This window comes from Lineus longissimus, chromosome 9, assembly GCF_910592395.1.
Source record: "Lineus longissimus chromosome 9, tnLinLong1.2, whole genome shotgun sequence".
NCBI classification, from domain to species: domain Eukaryota; kingdom Metazoa; phylum Nemertea; class Pilidiophora; order Heteronemertea; family Lineidae; genus Lineus; species Lineus longissimus.
In genome coordinates this window covers 17,797,691-17,820,140 of record NC_088316.1, presented here as the reverse complement: position 1 = coordinate 17,820,140, position 22,450 = coordinate 17,797,691, and the positions used below count along the sequence as shown (strand labels likewise).

General features: G+C 41.2%; 4 protein-coding genes across 6 annotated transcripts; 1 reads left to right on the top strand and 3 right to left on the bottom strand.

Annotated features, from left to right (window-relative positions):
• Positions 1-4,431: 4,431 nt before the first annotated feature.
• LOC135493732 (protein SGT1 homolog) lies at positions 4,432-9,474 on the bottom strand. Of its 3 annotated transcripts, none has more exons than XM_064781268.1 (10): positions 9,400-9,474; positions 8,916-9,012; positions 8,582-8,651; positions 8,199-8,323; positions 7,886-7,976; positions 7,214-7,310; positions 6,801-6,908; positions 6,347-6,449; positions 5,986-6,149; positions 4,432-4,977 (listed from the first exon to the last, which is right to left on the bottom strand). In XM_064781268.1, exons 2-10 carry the CDS (start codon positions 8,980-8,982, stop codon positions 4,870-4,872), a joined length of 933 nt encoding a protein of 310 aa, XP_064637338.1. In that variant the 5' UTR covers positions 8,983-9,012; positions 9,400-9,474; the 3' UTR covers positions 4,432-4,869. The 3 variants fall into 3 exon arrangements, with proteins under 3 accessions (XP_064637338.1, XP_064637339.1, XP_064637340.1); XM_064781269.1 differs by having other exon boundaries at positions 9,358-9,472; XM_064781270.1 differs by having other exon boundaries at positions 9,408-9,468.
• Positions 9,475-9,575: 101 nt separating this feature from the next.
• Positions 9,576-11,665, top strand: LOC135493731 (nocturnin-like). Its single transcript, XM_064781267.1, has 3 exons — positions 9,576-9,633; positions 9,878-10,064; positions 10,393-11,665. Exons 2-3 carry the CDS (start codon positions 9,887-9,889, stop codon positions 11,217-11,219), a joined length of 1,005 nt encoding a protein of 334 aa, XP_064637337.1. The 5' UTR covers positions 9,576-9,633; positions 9,878-9,886; the 3' UTR covers positions 11,220-11,665.
• A 1,126-nt stretch (positions 11,666-12,791) lies between these two features.
• On the bottom strand, positions 12,792-16,558 carry LOC135493674 (D-ribitol-5-phosphate cytidylyltransferase-like). Its single transcript, XM_064781170.1, has 9 exons — positions 16,377-16,558; positions 15,822-15,991; positions 15,360-15,460; positions 14,896-15,045; positions 14,624-14,728; positions 14,417-14,462; positions 14,219-14,307; positions 13,686-13,940; positions 12,792-13,397 (listed from the first exon to the last, which is right to left on the bottom strand). Exons 1-9 carry the CDS (start codon positions 16,508-16,510, stop codon positions 13,305-13,307), a joined length of 1,143 nt encoding a protein of 380 aa, XP_064637240.1. The 5' UTR covers positions 16,511-16,558; the 3' UTR covers positions 12,792-13,304.
• A 934-nt stretch (positions 16,559-17,492) lies between these two features.
• LOC135493944 (uncharacterized) lies at positions 17,493-20,196 on the bottom strand. The gene is made up of 3 exons (XM_064781628.1): positions 20,061-20,196; positions 18,674-18,936; positions 17,493-18,241 (listed from the first exon to the last, which is right to left on the bottom strand). The coding sequence occupies exons 1-3, from the start codon at positions 20,104-20,106 to the stop codon at positions 18,038-18,040; spliced, it is 513 nt and encodes a 170-aa protein (XP_064637698.1). The 5' UTR covers positions 20,107-20,196; the 3' UTR covers positions 17,493-18,037.
• Positions 20,197-22,450: the final 2,254 nt, after the last annotated feature.

Sequence of the window (22,450 nt, the reverse complement as noted above, 5' to 3'; positions counted from 1 at the left end):
GACTGCTGAACCCTAAATCAAGATTGTGCAAGAAGCATGTGGAACATTTAATTTGATGATGCTAGAATGTTACTTGGGGCACAAAATTTTGATTGAACAGCATTATGGAGCATTCTTCATTGTCTCTGGACAACTGGCACTTCAGCAGGGCCTGGGACTTCAAACACAGTTGGGTGTCTTCTTTGCTAATCCATAGTACCATGTTCCATTCTCTGTAACCTGGCCCCCAAGACAGATTATCAACATGACCACCTACTCAAACAGGAAAAAATAAACAAAAGCATAAAATGATTGGCACCAAAATCAATATCTACCCATCAAATTCACTTACCACTATATCTTCCCTTCCTGAATGATGTGATTGACGGATGATGATAAGCAAACAAAGTTTAGATCTTTCTCTCTCATACTACAAAGTCTCTATGTGGTCGATGAAAAACGTATCTCTTACAAATGCAAGGTCTAATTGGATGCATGCATCAAATATCAAAGCTGGTGTAGCAGTCTAAAATGTCCCCTCGGGAAAATGTGTTGATCCAATTTGATTCATGTACAAATGAGCAGTCTAAAATGTTCCCCCAGAAAAAGTGTCCATCCCAATTAAGGTAAGGTATATGCTTCTAAAGAGCTAGGACAACTCAAACTTTTGAAGCAGAACTGACTTAACTGATTAGGTTGAACTGGTGAGACAGGTCTACTCTGAGTTCAGCGCTGGCCTTACCACTGACTGTTCCAGAGCCCAGATCTATCTTCTCAGCATTAAACAAACACATCTCATTCATGTAATAGACTAGTTTTGCTGGACCAGACAACCAGCTCTTGTTTGTTTCCAATGTCACAACCAAGATGGACAAGCACAACATAGCTTGATTTCCTTGTTCTTTCACAACCTGAGATCAATGTCGCATCACTGGCACTCCATTTATGTCTTCCAAGCTGAATGTGTGAATACTGCCACTCTCCAAGGTTCCCCAAATGTCACAACATAATGGTGAGAACAATCCGTCAGGCATTTTTGCCCGAAGGTTTGTCGCAGCCAAGGAAGACAGGCACACTATACTTGTCCCAGTTGATAGTCCAGTTGATTGCGACAGTGCTCTGCCATGTTATAGTCTCTGCTTTTTAAGGTGGCGTTTTGTATATGTCTCTGTCAATATAGGATACTTCTCATTCCTACACTCTGAGCTATAGGCCTACCATCAGCACCGAGGAAAGATTATAAAGCTGATGTTGACCGCAAGTGGAATACCAGTATTATCTCATCCAGGAAGACAAGAGACCTGATTTACCTTGAGTGACGACAGAATTCAGAGTGCAATGCAGTAATTACCAGCTGGCTTCACTCGTCCTAGACACTGTCACAACCAAGCTGATGACAGTAGCTGTTACAATTCTGATTTTACACACGACCGCGCGGAATCCAGATCTTTTTTGTTAGGCCCTTGTGCTTGCGGTATAGAAGAGACCAAGTACGTTGTACCTGTCTTCACAAGCATGGTGTGGTGATAGCTCAGCCTAAGGCAGTAGGCCCCGGTGTGCATGTCATCTAGAGCACAGTGAGATGTTAGGTCAGTCTAAGACAGCAGGCCCAGATGACTGCTGTGGGAGAGACAAGGCTGTGAATGTCTTCAAGAAAATTGTGAGATGCAAGCTAAGACCAAGTCAGATTATAATGCATGTACTGGAATAAAGTCCAGCTTTTGCATGTCAGAGAAAAGTTAGCTCAATCCAAGGAAAAGGGTAAGGGCCTTTGGCAAAAGTCTTTTCTAAAGAACACACAGTCAGCCCTAGCAGATATACAACATAGGGCCACAGTACGTGAATCTGTAGGACATTTGACACCCCCTTCTTCTTTATCACAACCTATAACCCGGCTCTGACTAAACCAGCCGCCATCATCAAAGACAACAGGAACATTCCAGACAGACATAAAACTACTCTGCACCTGTATGAGACACCAATCATAAATGGCTTCAGAAGACCAAAAAATCTCAGAGACAATCTCGTCCGATCCAAGCTGGTCCAACCCAGAGCTTTAAACACCACCAGAGACCCTCAACCTCGGAGGAACTGTCTTTCCCCGAGAACATGCAGATACTGCCCTCGCTTAGACACGTCTGGTCAGATAATTATCCACACCACGGGCAAATCATATAACACAAAAACAGGAATTTGCTGTAAAAGCAACAACGTGATTTATTGCATCGAATGCCGTCAATGTCACATACAATACGTTGGCGAGACGAAACGGTCTTTATTAGAACGCTTCCAAGATCACTTCCAGAGTGTCACCAAAAACATTGCCACCGATGTCATAGGACATCACTTCAACCTCCCAGATCACCATGGCCTCCAGGACATTTCAATCCCTGTCTTAGAATTCATGCACATCGCTCCAGATGGCACAATCATCGTCTGCGCACAATGTCGCCGTTAGGACTCAACATCAAGGACAACAGGTCCTGGTAATCTCCCTCATACTCCTCTGGCGTTTCCATCATTTCATTTTCCGTATGAGCCCAGGTCACATCCACTCTCGCATCAACACACCACTTGATGTTGTCACTTTGAAGTACCGTTACTAATCTCACAGCAGGGGTATCTCACAGAACCCCAGTCCATAAAACCAGTTCTCCACGTCCATATATGCTGAAATAATTAGAAAACATTTTATTTCACATTGCTAAGCCAAACAGCTACAACCCCTCGCAATTCGTCCTCACAGACGCATCACAGCTCCCTCTCACCACAAAGAGGAAACTGGATTCACCCTCAAGTGAGTCTTCGAGGGCCTAGTAGGCACGCTGCCCTACTTCACTCAGTTTAAGTCATATAAGCATAACTGATGAGGTCACTACTACACCGAAACCGTTCCATTTGGCAGTCTAAAACCCTGCCAAATCATCTCCCGACTCTAAAATGACACCCAAAGGTCATTTTAGCGCCAAAACACCCTACTCCAACTCTCACTCATAGATCCTCTCACTTGACAACCAAACAATGTCAACAAAGGGGCCGTCACAACCACCATGGGTGACGACACAAGGGACATCGGATGTCTCTCCAACAAGGTTGAGACGTCAGGACGGTACTCCGCCCGATCTGACGCCCAGTCAGTCACAACGGTATTATCCATTGACGAAGAAGCACGCAAAACCCGTTTCAATTTCTGTAGGACATTTGAGTTTGGGAATGGTCCATGTATCAATATCATTTGTTTTTATAGGAACACATTTCTGTCCCAGCTATGTATGCCCCTCCTGAGTAGAATTTATGTATGTCCTCATGACACAACTAACAGAGATCAGAAGAAAAGTACTAATAGCACAAGGCTTCTTATCAGGAGGTTGTGATTCGATTTGGAAGGATCACCACTTTCTTGAGGAAGACATTGCCTGCCGTTCATATGAAATGTAAAGTCCAGGCTCCTTCTCTCATACCCTCGCAGGGCAAGAGTGACCCATCGCAATGGAAAGGAGCTTGGGATAGGCTTTGCTGTTTAGACAAAGGCAGAGTGCTGAATACGATTGATATCATATCATACCATATCTTACGTCTGAGAGAGATTGCTGAGAGAGGTTGCAGACACAGAAAGAGAGGCAGCCAACACCATCCTGACTCAACATGCTGTACACGATCACTCTATAACTGGATCCCAAACCTTGATATCACATGCAGGTTTTGCCATCACAACCTTTCTGTCTTCCAGCCATGTCCCAACCAAGACAGCCCAGAACTCAATGCCCCTTCCCGTTTTGTTCAAACAGTCCTACTCTACTCATCGGACAGATCATTGACAGAGAAGCCTAGGACTTAGACTATGATTGCACCATAAAATCTGTTGTCAGATCGGACTACTGGCACAAGGTCTTTGATCCTTGTCATGCTGAGCAGCAGAGCTTATCAGTCCCCCTTTGTCACAATCAGCATTGGACCAGCCGATGTCCTCTTGTCATTGTATTCATTCTGTCCAAGTACAACCATGTGATCACTGTGCAAGGAATGGTATTCTTCCCCATCCATAGTGATGGACATGCCATCAACAGGATTTGTTCGAAGACAGTTGCGATGTATACCGCCTTCAGGTTAAGAGACTTGAAAATGAAGACTGTAATGGGTATGACATGAAGCTCCAACATGGCAATATCAATCAGTCACATTAACTGGGACTTGTCTTCATTGGCAACATTCATAATCTCCGTCACATTCACAAAGACTTGTCTTGTAGGCTATATCGATTTTTTGTCACCTATTGATCAGGTTCGACGGAGACACAAAAAGATTCTGCATGAATAGTGTTGATGTACTGCCAAGGTGTAGAAAGAAGAAGGGGTAACTTTGCCGACACTCAGTCACAGACGGTTCCTGCTTATAGTCTCCCTTTAAAAAGACCTGTACCTTGATCCATATGAAAAGAATGTGACTTCATAATTATTGAATATACATTTATTTTTCATTGATAATTCATTGATAACTCATCATGAGACCAGAACATCGTACAAAATGTTGATACTCAAGTGATGCTATCTAGAGGATGGGAACAAAACTATAACTTGCAAACCATGATTGTCAAAACGGTGCAAGCACTCAGTAACCGATGCATTGCACAGAACATACATCCATAATCTATATAATGCATATTATGTCTTCATCCATGATGTTTTGACAGAGATATTCTAATTGAAAGTGAAAGCACTATTTCTGCTCTAAAGTTCATTACAAAGAGTAAGAGTTTGTGCATCCTGAATTCCTTATATCTTTCCATTTTTCATGCTTGTCTGTACAAGTAAAGTAGTGCCTTCCATGTAGTTGTCCAGGTTGAGCCTCTACAACTGTCATCACTAGTTTGTATCAAAAAGAGTCCATATGCTATCCATCCCACTTTTTGAACTCCATACCATCTGGTGGTTTGACTTCAACTTTTTCTTTGCCAATTTCGTTCCAGTTTGTGCTCAATACCGTACCTCCAGATTCAAACTGCAAGAAAATGATGCATGAACATGTGGAGTGATTGATACTTTACAAAGGGAACCTGATCTTAGGTGCCTTAGAGGCTGATAAACATTGACCATATTAGAGATATACATTGTACCAAGGCACCTTGCCATACAAGCACTTGAAAGTATGCACCAGGGCCTTGAATTGACTTCACTTCTCCACTACACCAGGACTGCTTCAACACAGGTGTGGTGTGTTCACTCTCGGGTGTGCGTTACAATGTGGAATGTGATGTTCTGAAACCACTCGAGCCTCTTAGTGAAAACTTTTGGCATTATGCGGAGAAGCAAATTCCAATAGTCCATTCTGGAAGTAACATAACCACTGGGGAAAGATGTTGCTGATGACAATTTAACTTACCGTATTTTGCTGCGTATAAGGCGCAGCTTTTTGACCCAAGAAAGCCCTAAAATCGGGGGGTGCGCGTTATACGAAGGTGCGTGTTATCTATGGCCTAGCCCTAGGAAGCCACCGAATGATCACAAGATTTTTTCCATCAACTCATTTCTTTTGACGGCTTTTTTGGCTCGCAACCAAGTCGGCGCATTTTGTATTTTTGCACGAAAGAAAAATCGGGAATATCGATGCACTTTGCATAGTTCACCGATGCTAACTCGCCTGTTCTGTATGCAATACATATTAGTATCCTCATTATCATTTCAGTTACTTCTATAAATGTTTTTGAGGGTCCTTAGCGGCAATATTCAGAGCGTAGATGCGAGATAAATCCAAATCGATAAATCAGCTGATCGTGTGCCGCCATGATTTAACATCAAAGCGAGGCTCAGTATACCCGGTACATTGTGTATACCTGTAGTATGTAAAATGTACTGCGTGTTATACGTAGGTGCGCCTTATGTCTGGATTTTGTCTACGGACTCAATGGGTGCGCTTTATACCCCGGTGCGTTTTATACGCAGCAAAATACGGTACTGCTTTTGACGTCATCAGAGCTACTTGCAAACAGGGATTACCTGCAATACTTACAAAAGATTTTTGCATTGCCTTTTTCACATCATCGCCCCCATCAGCATATATTTTTTGGAATAATTCGTTGAGTGCAGCATCTCCCTCTGGCTTGTCTTCCTCCACCTCCGCTGCTATCTTGTCCCAGTCTTTCTTGCTCGCTGATGGGTATTTGGTGGAACTGCCTAAAAAGAAAATCCTCAGCATAAAGGAATGTCTTGTTACCAGGGCACCATTTTACGAGCTATGCCTACTATAAAGCCAAATGAGAACTTTGTACTGAAAGGCAACATGTATTGGTATCCTATGTTACTGGTTCAATGGAACCTCACTTTAAGCGGGTCCACACCTCTGTAATCTCATTTGATTGAACGTTGTTTACCTGTTGTTGTTGTTGACCCTGGTGTGAACTGTTTGATGTTCTCGGGCTCTCCCTCTAAGGCAGTCCATCGGATACCATCCACTTTCTTCAACTTGACCTCAATCTGCAACAGTTCAAAAACAATTTTGATACTTGCGTTGATGAAATTATTGATCTTGGTACATTTTTACCCCACCGTAAATACATCAGAGAGCCTTATATTGTTGACACATACATGTACCAATGTTTAACCCAGGGGCTTGAATGGCCCCAATAGATTAGTATGGAGGTCTGTGGTCTGCAGATGCAACAACAGAGCAACGTTGCTAGTTACGTCTGATGGATTCCACCAATCCTCCTGTTGTCAAAGGTGCATCTGTTGTGTTTTCAGATGCCAGTCTGGCATTAGAAGACATCTAAGTTGGTAAATAATCATTTTAATGTTTAGACCCCAATTGGGTTTTTGCCTACTCACTTTTGGTTTTAAGATTTGAGTTGATGATTTCTCTGGATCGATAGCATGAGCCAGGTCTAACTCTAAGCTGTATTCACTTCCTGATGGCTGCTTCACAGTGGCACTGAACTGAAACAAACAAGTGAGAAGTAGTTAACATTCTCAAAGGCCTTGGTTACAGGATGTCAATGTTTATAATCAAAAATATGTTAATCCTTGTTTTGATTGCAGCAGTTCATGGATCGATGCATTGTCAATAGACTGCACAGAGGCAAGGAATAGCATCATGATGGCATTGAGTCATTCTCTCTTACCCAGATACAACAATTACATGTACACTAGCAATGATGTCTGCACCGAGCAATCGGTGTGACGTGAAGTCCCACCTCATATGCACTTGGGAGGCACAAAGATCTTAAGCTAACAAATCTTACTGTTCTGGTTTGAATATTGATGTTACAATCTTCCTGTTTCACATTTTTCAGCATGACGTTTACAATGACGTGTGTCTCTGTCTGGTACCAATCATATCTGAAAGAAGTCATAAAAAAGAAAATATTTATGAGTACTTGCATCGATTCAACATTTGAAAGTACATGACAGATTTTTCATTTCAATCTTCTGTGAGAATTCTGATTAGATTTTTCAAAAGTCTGATATTTTCTAAAGACTGATATTTTCATCATCATAGTCATCATCATCATCAATATCCATTTTGGATTTTGCAGAAATGCCATTCCTATTCTATATTTGAACTCTGACCATCTGATGTCAGCTGACAAAACAGCAGTAGACCACATTAGTAAACTGACAAAACAGCAGTAGATCACATTAGTAAACTGACAAAACAGCAGTAGACCACATTAGTAAACTGACAAAACAGCAGTAGACCACATTAGTAAACTGACAAAACAGCAGTAGATCACATTACGGTAGTAAACTGACAAAACAGCAGTAGATCACATTAGTAAACTGACAAAACAGCAGTTGATCACATTAGTAAACTGACAAAACAGCAGTAGATCACATTAGTAAACTGACAAAACAGCAGTAGATCACATTAGTAAACATTTGTATTATTCTTTAAAAATCACTTTCTTTCTTACCTTGTTTTTTGTCCTGATGGCATTGGCGGTGGTTTTGGTTTTTCATCACTTCCTGAGCTTGAACCAACACCTGAATTCTCTTTCTTCGCCACTGAGAAAAGAATTTCAAAAACAATTAACAATCTAGTGTACAATGTCGACATGTGAAAGATGAATGAGCAACGCCTGCACAAATTGCCTCGACTGTCCCAATTTGAAAACTTAACAAAAAACTGGCCTGAGGTTTTCTCGACTCCCTCAAAGTTCATTTGATATGATGTAAGAATTCTTGATATTGTTTTAAGGGGCGGGGATCCTATTCTAGGATACTCACAATCTAGCTCAGCGTCGCACTTCCTTAGCCACGTCTTGAAGGCAGCATTAGAATCATCCAGCTTCTGACCTTCAATAAATGCAGATTTTGCTTCTGGGAACTTGTCGAGATGAAAACATGCAGTTCTGATAAAAAAGGAAAAAATATGCATCATCAAATATAGAAGTGATACTGAAAAATGCCAACCTTTGAGGACTTACTGGAGTAGCAACGAATGGAATGAAATGGTTTGTCCCCTGGGTGAGAAAGGATCACTTTCCAATCTCTGTGTTAATATTGCATGACACACTCAGCTGAATCGGCTTCTCAGACCATATCAAGCTGAGCTAAAGACATAAGTTGCTGCAATTGCAGCGAAGCAGACCATTTAAAATTTATCTTACCCTTTTGCTAAATAAGCTCTGGCATCCTTTGGGCTTGATTCGACTGCTTTTTGTGCAAGCTCCAAAGCCTCTGAAATGTGGAAGACAGAAATACTCGGCACTCTGAATTGTTAACAGGTTTCCTGACTGAATACGTATCAAAATGTTGGCATTATCGCAGGGGAATGAAGACAGCTCCATCCCGACATCATTTCCATCACTCTCACTGACATTGTTGATATCAATTTCCCATTCTATATAATAGCTACTGGACACAGCCTTCTTTATCAAAGCATTGCTAAAACAATCTCAGTTTAATTCTTATATTTGTAATCGTCCTTTCTGCACTCCATACCTTGATATTTTCCTTCTTCTAATAGGATATTTGCAACAGCAGCGTCACTGTCATCAACTGTAGCCATCTTCACTCTCACCACATCATAGCATCAAACCTGAAAATGTAACATTAAGAGAAGATTAAGATGTAGGCCTATCGATATCATATCATTGGGTGCATGCAGTGCATTTTGATTTGCAGTGCTGGTGTGGGCCGACAGTGACAGTGACAATGTCATCTCAATGCATGGCAGAGTGCATATGACATAGTGACATGGCATGTCATGATTTATGTGCATGCATACATGCACTGCAGTGTATGTAGTTAGGCTATAATAATAGTGTAAAAAATGCACAGTCAAGTCATGTCTGTTCCTCCTCGATCTCAATGATCATCTTGGTAATGAAAATGAAACCACAACAAAAAATTTAAAGCTTTTTTGTTAAATATTTCGGCAGGCCTTTCTGATGATTCCTGAACATTCCACAACAACACTTCTTACGGCCACACATTTTATGATCGATGATGCCAAAGAATGCGTTCTGATCTAGGGAATCATTTTGACCGACCTTGACCTACATATTTCCATGCTCCACACTCGACCTTATGTCTCTGCCACAGTTGGGTCGCCGTCATACTTTCAACAATGTGAGAATTTCAGCGGGTGTATGTAAAATTCGACAGACGGACCGAAGACTGGGAGATTGACCGACCAAGCATTTCAAACATAAACAAGGTCATGACATAAAATGCCCATTTAGTGTTCTTTCAGAGCTTGTAAATGAACATAAGCTTCCTTAGGATTGGTAAAAGGCTGTACCTTCTTAGAACAAACATATCAGATCAGAGACTAGACAGAGCTCTAGCCCACCTGGTCGTGGTTTACACCAACAGGGCAAATAAATGGCAGCATCATATGAATGAATGAGATAATGCATGAATGATGGAAAGACACTTTTATTTTCCCTTTAAATTTCCAGAAAACAGATATGGAACCAAAATTTCAGAAGATTCAGTCCACCAAAGACCTACTTACGGATGTAAAAAATTGGCGCAAAGATGGACCCAAGTTAATTGAGAGAAAATGGAATGTTTTCAACAATAGTCCTGACATTGACAAAGGCTGCTGTAAAGTCAGAGTGATGCAGTGGAACATACTTGCTCAAGGTAAAATAGAATCACAGCTTTTATCCAAAACCTTATTAATCAATTAATCAATCATCTATGACTTGTTACCCCTGTTTGGGGTAAGGTTAAACTTTAACCCACTGGCACTGTGAGGGATATTTTGCTTGCCCTGCCAAACATGTATGTCGTGCAACACACATCATGCCTCCTTGTTTTTGGAATATTAGGATTTCAAACATTTTGGCACATAAAATTTATTAAAAAAGAAATTTATTTCAGATTTTCCATTTTTTTGGGCAGATCTAGATTGTGTGCAAGTTCCATGAATTTATGCCTGTAAAAATTAAGGAATTCTTTTTTATTTCAGCTCTCTGTAGTGCAGATGATAATTTCATCCGATGTGGACCGTCAACCTTGGAATGGGAAAAGAGGAAGTGGAAGATGTTAGAAGTCATGCTGGAACATGACCCTGACATTTTATGCCTGGAAGAAGTTGATCAATACAGCTTCTTTAACGCAGCGTTAGAATCAGTTGGCTACACAGGAATATTTACTCCTAAACCAGACTCACCTTGTCTGTATGTCAGGGGGAACAGCGGACCAGATGGATGTGCAGTATTCTATCGAAAAGACAAATATGTGTTAGAAAAGGCGAATTCATTTGTCATAGCTCCTGATCATCCAGTCACAAATCAGATTGCTGCTTATGCTGTACTTAGCGATAAAACAACAAGCGTGAAATTTTGCGTCCTGACAACTCATTTCAAGGCAAAACAAGGTTATGAAGAACTGAGGCAAAACCAAGCTGAACATTTGGTTAAATTTGTACAGGAGGATATGTCTCACATTCCAGTAGTCATCTGCGGTGATTTTAATGGTAATTACCAGGAGCCGTTGTACGGCGTTATGAAATCTAGTCCGGTAGCTTTGGAAAGTATCTATACGAGGCTGCAGAATGATCTAAGTGAACCAAAGTACACCTCTTGGAAAATACGTGGTAGTCACTCTGGTGGTGAGCGTGAATCGTGTAAGGGAATCGATTATATTTGGGTAACGCGGGTAAGCGTTGATGTAGCAGGATTGTTGTTACTGCCAACTGAGGAGCAGATTGGACCAGATCGTCTGCCATCGAGCAATTATCCATCTGATCACCTCCATTTGGTCGCCGATCTGTTTATTAAATGTGATGAGTGATGAAAGAAATCACCCATTAGATCAAGCTAAAGGAGGGCTATAGGCAGGAGCTAGGGGGTCAAATTGGTAATCTTTAGGTGACTAGTAATAGTATACACAGGGCTTAGGTTGTGTATGATTCAATTATAGTCATATATACTTGTAATGTAAATCTTTTAATCATCTGATCATGATAATGTGATATATTTCTTGGTTGCAAGGCAATGAATCATTACTTGACTATTATTAATAACAAAATACTCATGTACTTAAACTGTATGAACGCATTTAATCCGGTAGAGATGGGCATGTTACACTGAGGCCTTTTATAGGTAAAATAGGCCCCTTTGTACAGTTGCCTCTCAACCGGCTAAAAGCACCCACACAGTAGTTATTGTTGGGGGTATATTTGTACTATACCTTACCTCACTGTTATACTATTCCAATCCAGATCTGAAATTTAATCGTGAAATAAATAAATTTAATGAACTTTGTGTTATCTGTATGTCCTCATTGTGAGATATCAGGCCATTTCACTTAATACATGTACACACGGAGTCTGGATAAGGTTGGAGTCGTGTCGTTAGGCAAGAGGATGGTGTGTCCTGCCGCTGGAAAGACATGTACTGGCTTGATCAACTGGAATTGTAACAGAACAACTTGAATTGTGGCTCTTCATTACCAAGGGAGGTCTGGGTATATGCCTTGGCCTCATGTTCTGGGAAGACTGGATGTATTGTTTGTAACACTGGGTCACATGACATGGTTAAGTGTTCTGGAAAGACTGAATTTACTTCATTACCAAGGGAGGACTGGCTTTGACATTGCTTGATGTCCTCAGAAGACTGGATGTGACATTCCATATCAAAGTCAAAGAGGGTTTGGTGTGACATGGGACTAGTGTACTCGGAAGACTTTATGCAACACACCAATATATGTATCAAAGAAGGACAAGGCATGTCAGGTTTCAATGTCCCTCCAAAGATGCATTGTGACACTAGGCAAGAGAGGGTTGGATATGACATAGTTAAGTCTTCTGGGAAGGCTGGTTGTAACACTTCAATACATATCGGAGGAGTTCTGGGCATGTCTGGTTTCAGTGTCCCCCAAAGACACATCGTGACACTTGGCAAGGAAGGGCTGGGTGTGACATGATTAAGAGTTCTTGGAAGGCTGGTTTACACTTCAACATGAAGGGACAGCTGGGTATTAAAACCTTCAGAGGGGGGCTGGTTATGGCATATGGTGTCCTGGGGGAATGGTTTGGTGGAATGGTTGGTACCAAGGCTTGTGACACTCCTGAATCCCAAGGGGTTTGGTGTCTTGGTTGTAGACAGAGCCCAAACCTTTTGTAGGGGTATCATACAGTATCACAAAAGGGCTTGTCCAATATTCTTTGTTAACTGGTGGAGACATTCCTTGGATTCATCAAAGTTGCAGCGGTACATGTATATCCAATACCTGAGGTTGGGCATCCATAAAAGTGAAATGACTGAAGTATCTCTCAAGTTTTTTTTGGTGTACATCTTTAACGATTTAATAAGAATAAATACATCTACAAAATATTGAGTAGTACTTCAAATGGTGGATACAAAATGAGAAAAATGTTTAAAAAAGTTCATTTGTTCAACACGTGGCAGACAACAACAGTGTGCAGATTTACCATAATTGATAAAATGGAACAAGAGAGTCATTACACAGCCATTGATTTCCAGAGTCAGCACAATGGATAAGGAAACCACATCATTCAAATTGTCATGTGGAACCCTACCTTACCCTGTGGTGCAAGGCAGAGCTTGGCCTGACCCTGCTTTGGTTGTGCACTCGGTGTAATGTGTCATATCCAGTAAAAGATCCAAATGTACAATAAATTCCAAGGGCTACGATTTGACCTGTCTTCATACATTTGACCCGTCAGCTTTCTATCTAAGTAACAACATGCACCAGTTTATGATACCATGCCCAGGTTTTCAAGCAGCTAGCTGAACACACTGAAAATTCACGTCCTTGTAAATTGCACACCTCCCAAAAAAGGAATGCAATATATCATCACCGCTGCATATCAAATGCAGGAGGAGGAGCACCATAGCTGATCCATGATATCATTCAGCAGAAAAACACTTGTCCTGAGTATTCCACCCTATGATCAATGATAAGGCTCGAGAGAACTTTGGCGACATTCTGCAGACAACTTGACTTCTGAAAAGGAGAAAATCAGGGAATAAGAGATGGATTTGACAAAATTTAACATGTACCATGGAACAACTATGCTTGGCGCCAGCGGGTGTTCAATACTAGCTGATGATGTGTTGGTGGGAGGCCAAAGAATCATCACTAGATGCCAACTACCCCCAATAAACTACCAAATAACTGCTGGCTGTAGTGGATGGACATCATCTGGATGAAAATTTTATTCTATCTGGACAGAAATGATTTGATATCATTTTAGTTTGAACTCGGTAAAAGCATGTTTAGAATCAAAATTACCTTGCAGACAACAACATTCACAATAATGCATGGTTGATTCTCTCCTCTGAAAAGTTCCATCATCCGTAGTAGATCAACAGAATCATTTGAGTCAAGTTGATTGTTCAGAAAACATACATGCACCAAAATGGCACCAGGTCGAAGATATTTTCGACAGCGTTCTGTGACTGTAGGAATGTTTTTATAACTCGATAGAGCAATGATTGAATCCTGAAAGAGTTCTGGAATGGTGCTAAGTTCATTGAAGACTTCCACCTGAAAAAAATCGGAGAGATGTTGTTCTTTGAAGTTAAATTCAACATTTATGCCACACCATCATGGCCGAATGGTCCAGTAGTTCGAAGGTGTCGCAAACATAACACCGCTGGTTCAATATCCTTCACCGCCATGATGCTTGTGACCATGGGTATGTCACTTCCGTATGAATGTGTCAACCTTCGATTGAGACGAAAGCCAAGATTTTCTTGAAGCCTGGTGCCTAAACCAGGATGAGCAAAAGGAGAATAGTCTGGTTTAATTTGAGTTCAATTTACCTGACTAAGATCCAATTTTAAAAGGCTCGTTAGCTCTGAGAGAACGTCTGTGTCTTCAGTTGATATTATGGCAGTGCTTTTCATCCTACCTGTAACAGACGAACCAAATGATGAAGGCAATGGAACGACAGTTGCCTTTATTAATAAACCTTATACATGTATTCATCAGACTAGGAATGATCTAAGCTCTTCACTTACTTTTAATTATTCCTTCTGCAGCATAAAGGTCTTTAGGATATGTGACCTAGAAATAAGAAAAGGTTGATAATGGTAGCGGGAATAGATAGCATGGTCATAAGCATCTAATGTGACAAGACCACTGAAGTAGGCCACAATGAAATTGATGTCATTTTATCTTGCAACCCAGGTAATGTATAATCCATGGCTTGCTGACAAGCATCTCACCTTCCACAGATCATATGAGGTTTCCACCAATATTGGAGTGACCCCGGAGTATTTTTGGGCAAGATGAAGGCACTCGGTACCATATTCCATATCATGGTCATTGCACTGAAAAGGAGAGTAACAAAGTGTCAAAAGAAACTAAAAAGATAGGAAACAATTATAATTTCTAGGTGCATTTCTATGTGCAATAATGTACAAAATTCTGAGATATAATCTTAGTTTACTGGCTTCGTTTTGCTCGACAATAAGTTTTTGTTCTTGGGGTTCAGTACCTTTTTATAAGCTGTGTGTATTACATCAAAGCGAAACCCCTGTGGCATCTCGCTTGCTCGATATTTTGACCGATCCAGAGAGCATTCCAGAAATCCATCTGCATCCCTGGCAACAACAGTTGATACCAAAGGTTTGATTGCTCCAGCTGCCTGAAACGACAAATGTAGTACATTTATTTATATTTCAAAGTAAGCAGGAAAGTAAGAATAGGCTTCTCCAGGTATTACTATCAGCTTCGGCTCTCTGAAGTGAACTGTTGTACCTTCGGCCTCCATGACAATGACATACCATCCCTTCGGGGGACTATTGGCAGGAACTAGGGGATCAAATTGCTGAGTGAAAAAATCGTGACCACCGGAATGAGTTTGTGGACCAGAATACCAGTCCACAGAGTCCATACAAAATACAGGGGTTTATCACATCCAAAAGTTCCCGCTAAAGGAATTACATGAGCAGAGCTTACCCCATGGTCTCTAGCAGCCACAGCCACCTCCCTGAGAATCTCCTCCTGCAGAAATGGCCTCACCACATCATGGATGAGCACGACATCAGGAGTCTGTTGTCCTGGATTAAGTAGAAAACATATATTGCTTGAGATCAGTCATACATCAGTGTACATTGAATCTCGGCAAGTAAACTGTTTTAAGAAAGAATTTATTGGATGAAAAATAACATAACCCATGCCTCACAAACGACTCTGTAATCAGGATACCTGTCTAAAGGACAACATTGATCAGTCAAAAGAGTGTCCCAATTCTGGCAAAATTAATTCAACAATGCTCCATTACCAGGGGCACTGTTCAGGAAAGAGGTGAATAGTGTGCTACAAGTCTTACTGCTAGTGGTGATTCCACTGCAATAGCTCAGGTATCAACTCAACGCCAACGCAGCAGGCCTACCTCAGCTCAAAAAAACATATACCTACCATTTAGTTTGGAAGCAAGTGCATTTACTCCTTTCCTGATAGAGTGATGTCTAGATGAACCACCTTCCACAACAACCGTCCTCTTATGTCCATTCTCCTCCAGTAATGTTTTGACAAAGTCTATTCGGTCTTGACTGACCACGAGCACAACTTTCTCTATCCAGGAGGCACTAGTGTAATGGAAGACATGTATAAGTAAGAGCCACATCGCTCGTGGTGTCTGGGGAAGGTATAGCCCACTGACAATTCTATGTCGCCAGTGATGTTTTTTTGTAACGATATCAGGACTGTAGACAGACGTCATGCAACAAGTCGTCTATAGGAATGACACTTGTATTGTAAGCCAGAGAATACATGCCCTCATATCAGTCATAATGCTATGCATTCATGTATTCGAGGAACATAAATGATGTTTGTTACTGACGTGACGTTATTATTAATCACTAATTAGCCACAGCTTACTTTTTGCGGAATTACAGTTTGCAAAAGTGCAAGTACCAGTGGCGTGGGAGTGTAGGCCAGGCTGGCCCTAGGCCTATGTATTTATACACCAACCTTTCAAATGCATCCACTGTGTATAGGAAAAGTTCCCTTCCTTGGACACTGCAGTATTGTTTTGGAGTTGGCATGGCCATCCTCTGACCCGACCCACCAGCGGGCAATACAGCACAAACACTAAAATCAACCATAACTTCATCAATCGTATGTGGAAAGTGACAAAAATAGGAGAAAATCAATACAAACTCACAACAACGTGTGCAAAATGTGCGAAGAAGTAAACCAGTGGCAATATTTTCCACATTTGCCGGGAATACGAATTATTCAGATTGTGAAGGCATTGACACAACCTACAAACTCTGAAACAACTATCCTCTGTCAGCTGGTTATCTGGTCAGGTTGGGAAGACCTTGACACCTTTGGAGACGACAGGACAGCCCGTGTAACAACCAACCTCTTCCAGCTGGTTATCTCGCCAGGTTGGGAAGACATTGACACAACCTTCAAATGGTCCTTCAGCTGTACAAGACAAAATTACACTTACAGCTTCGGGGTCCAGGCTGAAAGGGCAGTTGGGGTCAGGATATAATTCAAAAAAGGTTTAAATTTCCCATGGTTTACATTTTGGACATTTTGAAATATTCTTGTAATGATACCTCTTCTATGGTATGATATTTAGAAGTATATCAGAGAGGATGTCATAGTAGATATATCAAAGATATTTCTCATGAATCTAGATTTGAAAAGTTACATTGTCTTCACGAATTAAATGATTTTTTTGATGTGATATTCCTGATATTTGTGCTTTCAACAAACAGCAACAGATGGCAACAGGAGACATTGGAAGGGTCTAACATTATTTAGAATGAATATCAATTAAGTGCTTTGAAATATCAAAGCAAATACACAGCTGAGATGTATCATTTCTTCCAAGTTTGAAAAAATAACACCCAGCCTCACATATCAAAAGAGGTAGGCCTATAAAACTAAAATATATACATGATAAGTCCTTCGGAGACGCTTCAAAGGTCCACAATATACAATATTGGTTCTAGGTCTTCGATTTGCCGCTAGGGTTCCGTCGTTGGATGTCAGCTTATCGGCCGCGTCGTATCAACAACTTTCATAGTAATGAAAAACACACTGAGAATAACAGAAAAATTCGAAAACCAGTTAGCTCCCGAAGACATTTATTCAGCTAACAAGATTGACGTCAGTTTTCAGGGTTTTACAGGGTTTTGGAGTTTTATCTATGAGTATACGTCTAACCATGTCCCCTCTGCGGCGCTCTTTGATAACCAATAGGATCCACACTGCGGCATCGTATAGTTGGGGGCAGGATTCAGACTTGTTCATCAAATTATAATACTTATGCCCATCATAGGTAAAATTACGATGTAAAGATTGTGATTAGACGCAGTGATTAAAAGCCGCCTTCACAATACATGTACATGTCGAACTTCCCTTAGCGGACACCTCTCTATTGAGGACAACCTCTCTATTAAGGACACTAGTTTTGGTCTCAAATTGGTTCTTTCCATTCAATTTGACCTCTCTAATCAGGACACCTCTCTATTAAGGACAACACTTGTCAGTCCCGAGGGTGTCCTTAGTAGAGATAGTTCTACTGTATATGTATATTCAAAGAACTTTAGGCGGATCTGATAAAGCCAACATCCTTCTCTCCCTACGTATCACACTCGAAATAAGTAGCATGTTTAATTGAATATGAGTAAGAGTCCAGTCAGACCCGCAGCTAGAGCAAGTATCACATTAAATCCAACATGGCTGCCGGTGTTGCACTTGTCTCCTTGACACGTTCTGATACTAGCGAAAGACACTTCGTGTTCTTCGGTCACCTCTCCATCAGGTAAGCACATTCTAAAGATCGCCTCCTGCGTTCCAAGTCTCCAGACAGCTTTCTGTCAAAAGAAAGAAGACAAAATCAGAGAATCTGGGCTATGGCCGGCGCTCCGATTTGGTCAATTGCCCTATTTGAATTGAGCTCAGCTGATGTTTAAATTTCAAGTTCAGCTGAAGCTGAAAGTAAGGAAAGTTCGACTGAAGTTTAAATTTAGTGCGGTTAGTACTGTTAATTGCTAATGGGAAATCTACGGGCTGTGCACATGCTACTTGGTGATGTATTATGATGACGTCAGAGACGACTGGAAAACCACTGGAAAACGTGTTTTTCGGTCAGCGGATTCGGGGAATTATGACAATGGTGTCCCCGAACCATTTCGCCCCCCAAACAAACAACAAGGGGCTCTGAATGAAAGGTAAAGCTGTCAGCCTTTAATCAGTAAACTATTTTGATGGTTTAAAAACTCGTTGTTAGTAGAAACAACACTCACATAACACCAGCTTCTGGTACAGTAATCCAAACCACTATCGTCAACTGAAGGTGTCTTACAGTTGTTGGCGGCCTTTACTTCAGCAAAGCCACAATAGATGAGGTAACTCTTGGGGACTGGCTTCAATGCACAAATGGTGCTCAGTGGTGCAACGGTTCCTCGTGGTAGGATTTTCTTGACGAAGCCATCTAGCGTTTCGTTCTCTGGATGGCCTTCTGTATACGCACAACTGTAACAGTTGCTGGTATCTTCTGTTTGGCCCCCTACAAGGATTTAGAAAAATAAAACTTTGGTCAATAGCCCATTATACTGAACCTCCGTAGCCTCCGTCCATATTGACGCGCGTTGTCTGGAAGTTGAGAAAAGCCAATACACTGAGGGTCAAGATGATAGCCCATTGAACAGGTTACTATAGGAAACACTTTTTCCAACTTTAACACCAGCATTATAGATGTGATCCAATTCCGCAAATGCCCCCGCGCGCGAGGATCGTCGAATGTGGTCGGGTTTGTCAAAGTCTTGCGGCGATCAGAATCATGACTGCTTGCCACATATCATGCATGAAACTATGGGTGCGGTACCTTGTTAATCTCTTTATTTTGTGCGCAGACGATAGTGTGGCTTCTCCATTGGCTAGTAATCGGATTAGTGATGTTTCTCGGCAGGTCTTCGGTGGTCATTAAAATCATGAATAATAAAGGCCAAAGCAATGTGATGCAGCAGTGTTATACATACTTATGGTTGACTCAGTGGCCTTCGACCTTCCCATAATGATCTCCACTCCAATGCACAGAAGAAAAGGTCTCGATGAGATGAAATATTTCCCGAAATTGACGGAGGGAAATTCAAGATGGCTGCCATGGTGGCTAAATTGAATATCAGCCGCACATCGATTTTCGATTCGGACTTTTTCGGAAGGAATCTGCCCTGAAAGAAGTCCCCTATGACTTTCTGTTACTGAAATGACGTAGACAGCAACCTGGAGAACCGATGCCCATGCATGCCAACACTCAGGCCGGCATTTCAACTTACCTAGCGGGGCCCTGTTGTCCAAAGCAACATTTGTCACTAACGCTGGCGTTATGGCGTTAGGAGGAGATAACGCTAAATTAAGTTAAAGCCAACGTGAATGTCAACATTTGTTTTGAACAACCGGGTTCTGCATGGAACAACCGAGCCCTGCCACAGAAAGTCGGTCGCAACACATTAAAAAAATCATTCTTTTACTTACCGAGTCGCACGGAGAGAGATTCCATGTGGTGTTAGACTATAATTTCCATTCATACTAAAACTGGTCTTGTTAGGACAGATTCACAACAAGAAGGCCGGGAAAAGAATGCTTTAAACACTAACGCAATACTCGCTCATATATGCATTTTACTCTTACCTGCAATTACAGCAATAAAAACTAGCACCATCAATAGGTACCCCATGGTAAATCCAGTTTTTTATACTTTTATTTCTCAAAAAATATTCCCGCACGCTCGCTCTCGGAGATGTCCAAAAGAGTGAAATGTTGACAACGCCCAAATGTATCTGTGATTTCGCATCGCCCATTGTTTTAATAATCGATTATACTAACTTCTGATTGGCTAATGATAACTAAGTGATATTTCAAACGATCTTTGAACAATCAGCAGACAAGCGATTTTAATCGTGTTTGACATCAGCTGCGACTAAAATCGCAGTGCACTTAAAAGGGGGACTATAGGCAGGAGCAGAGGGGCTAATTTGACCATCTTCAGGTGACTAATATACAGAGTATAAGGGCCCTGGGTCATGTCAGATTCAGCACTACTATATTCCGCGTACAAGTGTGAATCATTCGACGTACTGTGAGATGTGAGAGACCCCTCCTGGCGACTTTGTGTAACTTTATCTTGCCTGCCTAGCTAATATATTGTCCCTTTAAAACGCAACCGGATTTTTGTGTGGTAAGCTTGCGATTGAGCCAAACTTGGCGGCGGTCAATTAATTCGGATAATTGCTCAGCAGACACAAATACCACGTTACACGTTTATTTTAATCTTTAAGATATCAACTCTGCGTTTTAAGAAATTTTGATGAGTAGACGTGTCCATAATAGACAAGAATGGACTGTATCTTTAAGGGAGCATGTATACTATCACTGTAGTCTTTACCGGTAATCTTGGAAAAGTATAGGCTAATAGAAATCCAACGGCAGGTTCAAAATTCTGAAAATTTTCAAAGTTAAAAAAACAAGTGAAAAAAATATTTGGATTTCGTTTTTTTCTGGACCACCCGATCTATAGTAGCAAGAATAAATGAATACAAGTCACTGTTAAGTTTCGATGCCCAAAAGATTCTGACACTATAGTAGGTACTTTAATTTGGCTAAAAGCCTGGATTTTAAACCCATCGATTACTACTGATGGCTATTTCCAATTACTTAACCGATAATGATTGATGAGGATCGATGTTATTATCACCAAGAGGTCACTAGAGTTGGCCAATGGGCACTTAAGTAATTTATTCACATGAACTGATTCCGTCTGGTGTACCAGCAATAATCAATAAACTGAAACCGGTGCTTTTTGTGAACGCCAAATGGGCAACGTGGTAAAAATGCCGGTAAACGTTCATCAGCTTTTCCGATTTTGAGCGCTTCCCCGCATTTTTTTGAGACAGATTGACACGTATTTCTCTGTGTCATGGTCATGATCCCCAGCTTTCTATTGTATGATACACTGAAATATTGGGAACAGCCAAAAACGTTACCGAATGCTGAATATAAGAATATAACGGAATGCTGAATATTTATGAGGCCGTGGGTTTTTACCCTCTTGACTTTAAAAATGTAAACAGTAGCCGCTCCTTGATATCACCGGAACACTCCCCGATGCCAAAGCGTCTAGACATGAACTCTTTGATGCGAACCACTATCTCGAATTTAAAAAAAAGACTAGCCGTTCGCAGAACTTTGTATTTCATGATAGATTCCCGTATAAAAAGCTTATTAAAAGCCACCTGTGGACCATAGCACTGCGCTCTGGTGTTACACCAATCCCTAGGAAGAACCGACGGATCTGTGAATCCGGAACCGTGATCCTCCAGGATATTAAAAGGCAAAAGACTAGATTACCCGAACTTTATTTTACCACCAAAGTGCAATAAGTCACCGTTTGAGTTTAATCAATTAATTTTTTTGGTTTGGTATAATCATCGTACAGAGGTTTACGATAATTTCATCGAATTCCGCTTTAAATAGCACGTAACAGGTGTCCGGGGGGATAAAAAATGTCATCGATCACGGTGAAGGAATGAAGAGGAAGATAAAACATTTGCCAAGTGCGCACAAAGTCGGTTTTATCGGATGACGATACCATCAAGCAATTACAGCGACGCTTCAAGCTATTAAGATGATCGCTTCATCCCAATGAAGGAAATCGTTTTTATTATCTGCATTTTTTAACGAATTTCATCAAACAATCTGAGTTCAACACAGTGAAGTGCCAAATCGTTGTTTTGAAGTCGCATGTTGCCAAGATGTTGATTTGCACCGAGAATATTCTGAATCTCACCAGGATTTCATGATCTCCATTCTCCTTTTCCTTCTAAATCTCTTAATCCTCCACTGAGTACATCCGATTTCTTCAGAGAATGCCAGGAGCGCCACTTAGTCCAAGCAATCTAAGAATTAGATCGACAAGCCCACCTCCACCAGAGGGATGTACAGCGGAACAGAGCCTATTTCAATGGGCTATCTTAGAATGTAAGGCCAACTGCGGCGGAAAAAGATCGTTGTATCATCAACAT

Bases quoted from the DNA above. Each gene is read 5' to 3' on its own strand.
- LOC135493731 (XM_064781267.1), top strand. From the start codon at position 9,887: ATGGAACCAAAATTTCAGAAGATTCAGTCCACCAAAGACCTACTTACG. The intron at 10,065-10,392 runs GTAAAATAGAAT...TTTTTATTTCAG, and splicing joins GTGGAACATACTTGCTCAAG to CTCTCTGTAGTGCAGATGAT.
- LOC135493732 (XM_064781268.1), bottom strand. From the start codon at position 8,982: ATGGCTACAGTTGATGACAGTGACGCTGCTGTTGCAAATATCCTATTA. The intron at 8,652-8,915 runs GTATGGAGTGCA...TCCACATTTCAG, and splicing joins AGAAGAAGGAAAATATCAAG to AGGCTTTGGAGCTTGCACAA. The intron at 6,150-6,346 runs GTAAACAACGTT...TTTTCTTTTTAG, and splicing joins AGGGTCAACAACAACAACAG to GCAGTTCCACCAAATACCCA.
- LOC135493674 (XM_064781170.1), bottom strand. From the start codon at position 16,510: ATGGTTGATTTTAGTGTTTGTGCTGTATTGCCCGCTGGTGGGTCGGGT. The intron at 15,046-15,359 runs GTAAGCTCTGCT...TTGTCGTTTCAG, and splicing joins TGGCTGCTAGAGACCATGGG to GCAGCTGGAGCAATCAAACC. The intron at 13,398-13,685 runs GTAATTTTGATT...TCTCCTTTTCAG, and splicing joins TGAATGTTGTTGTCTGCAAG to AAGTCAAGTTGTCTGCAGAA.
- LOC135493944 (XM_064781628.1), bottom strand. From the start codon at position 20,106: ATGGGGTACCTATTGATGGTGCTAGTTTTTATTGCTGTAATTGCAG. The intron at 18,937-20,060 runs GTAAGAGTAAAA...AAATCCTTGTAG, and splicing joins TTTTATTGCTGTAATTGCAG to GGGGCCAAACAGAAGATACC. The intron at 18,242-18,673 runs GTGAGTGTTGTT...TTCTTTTGACAG, and splicing joins GTACCAGAAGCTGGTGTTAT to AAAGCTGTCTGGAGACTTGG.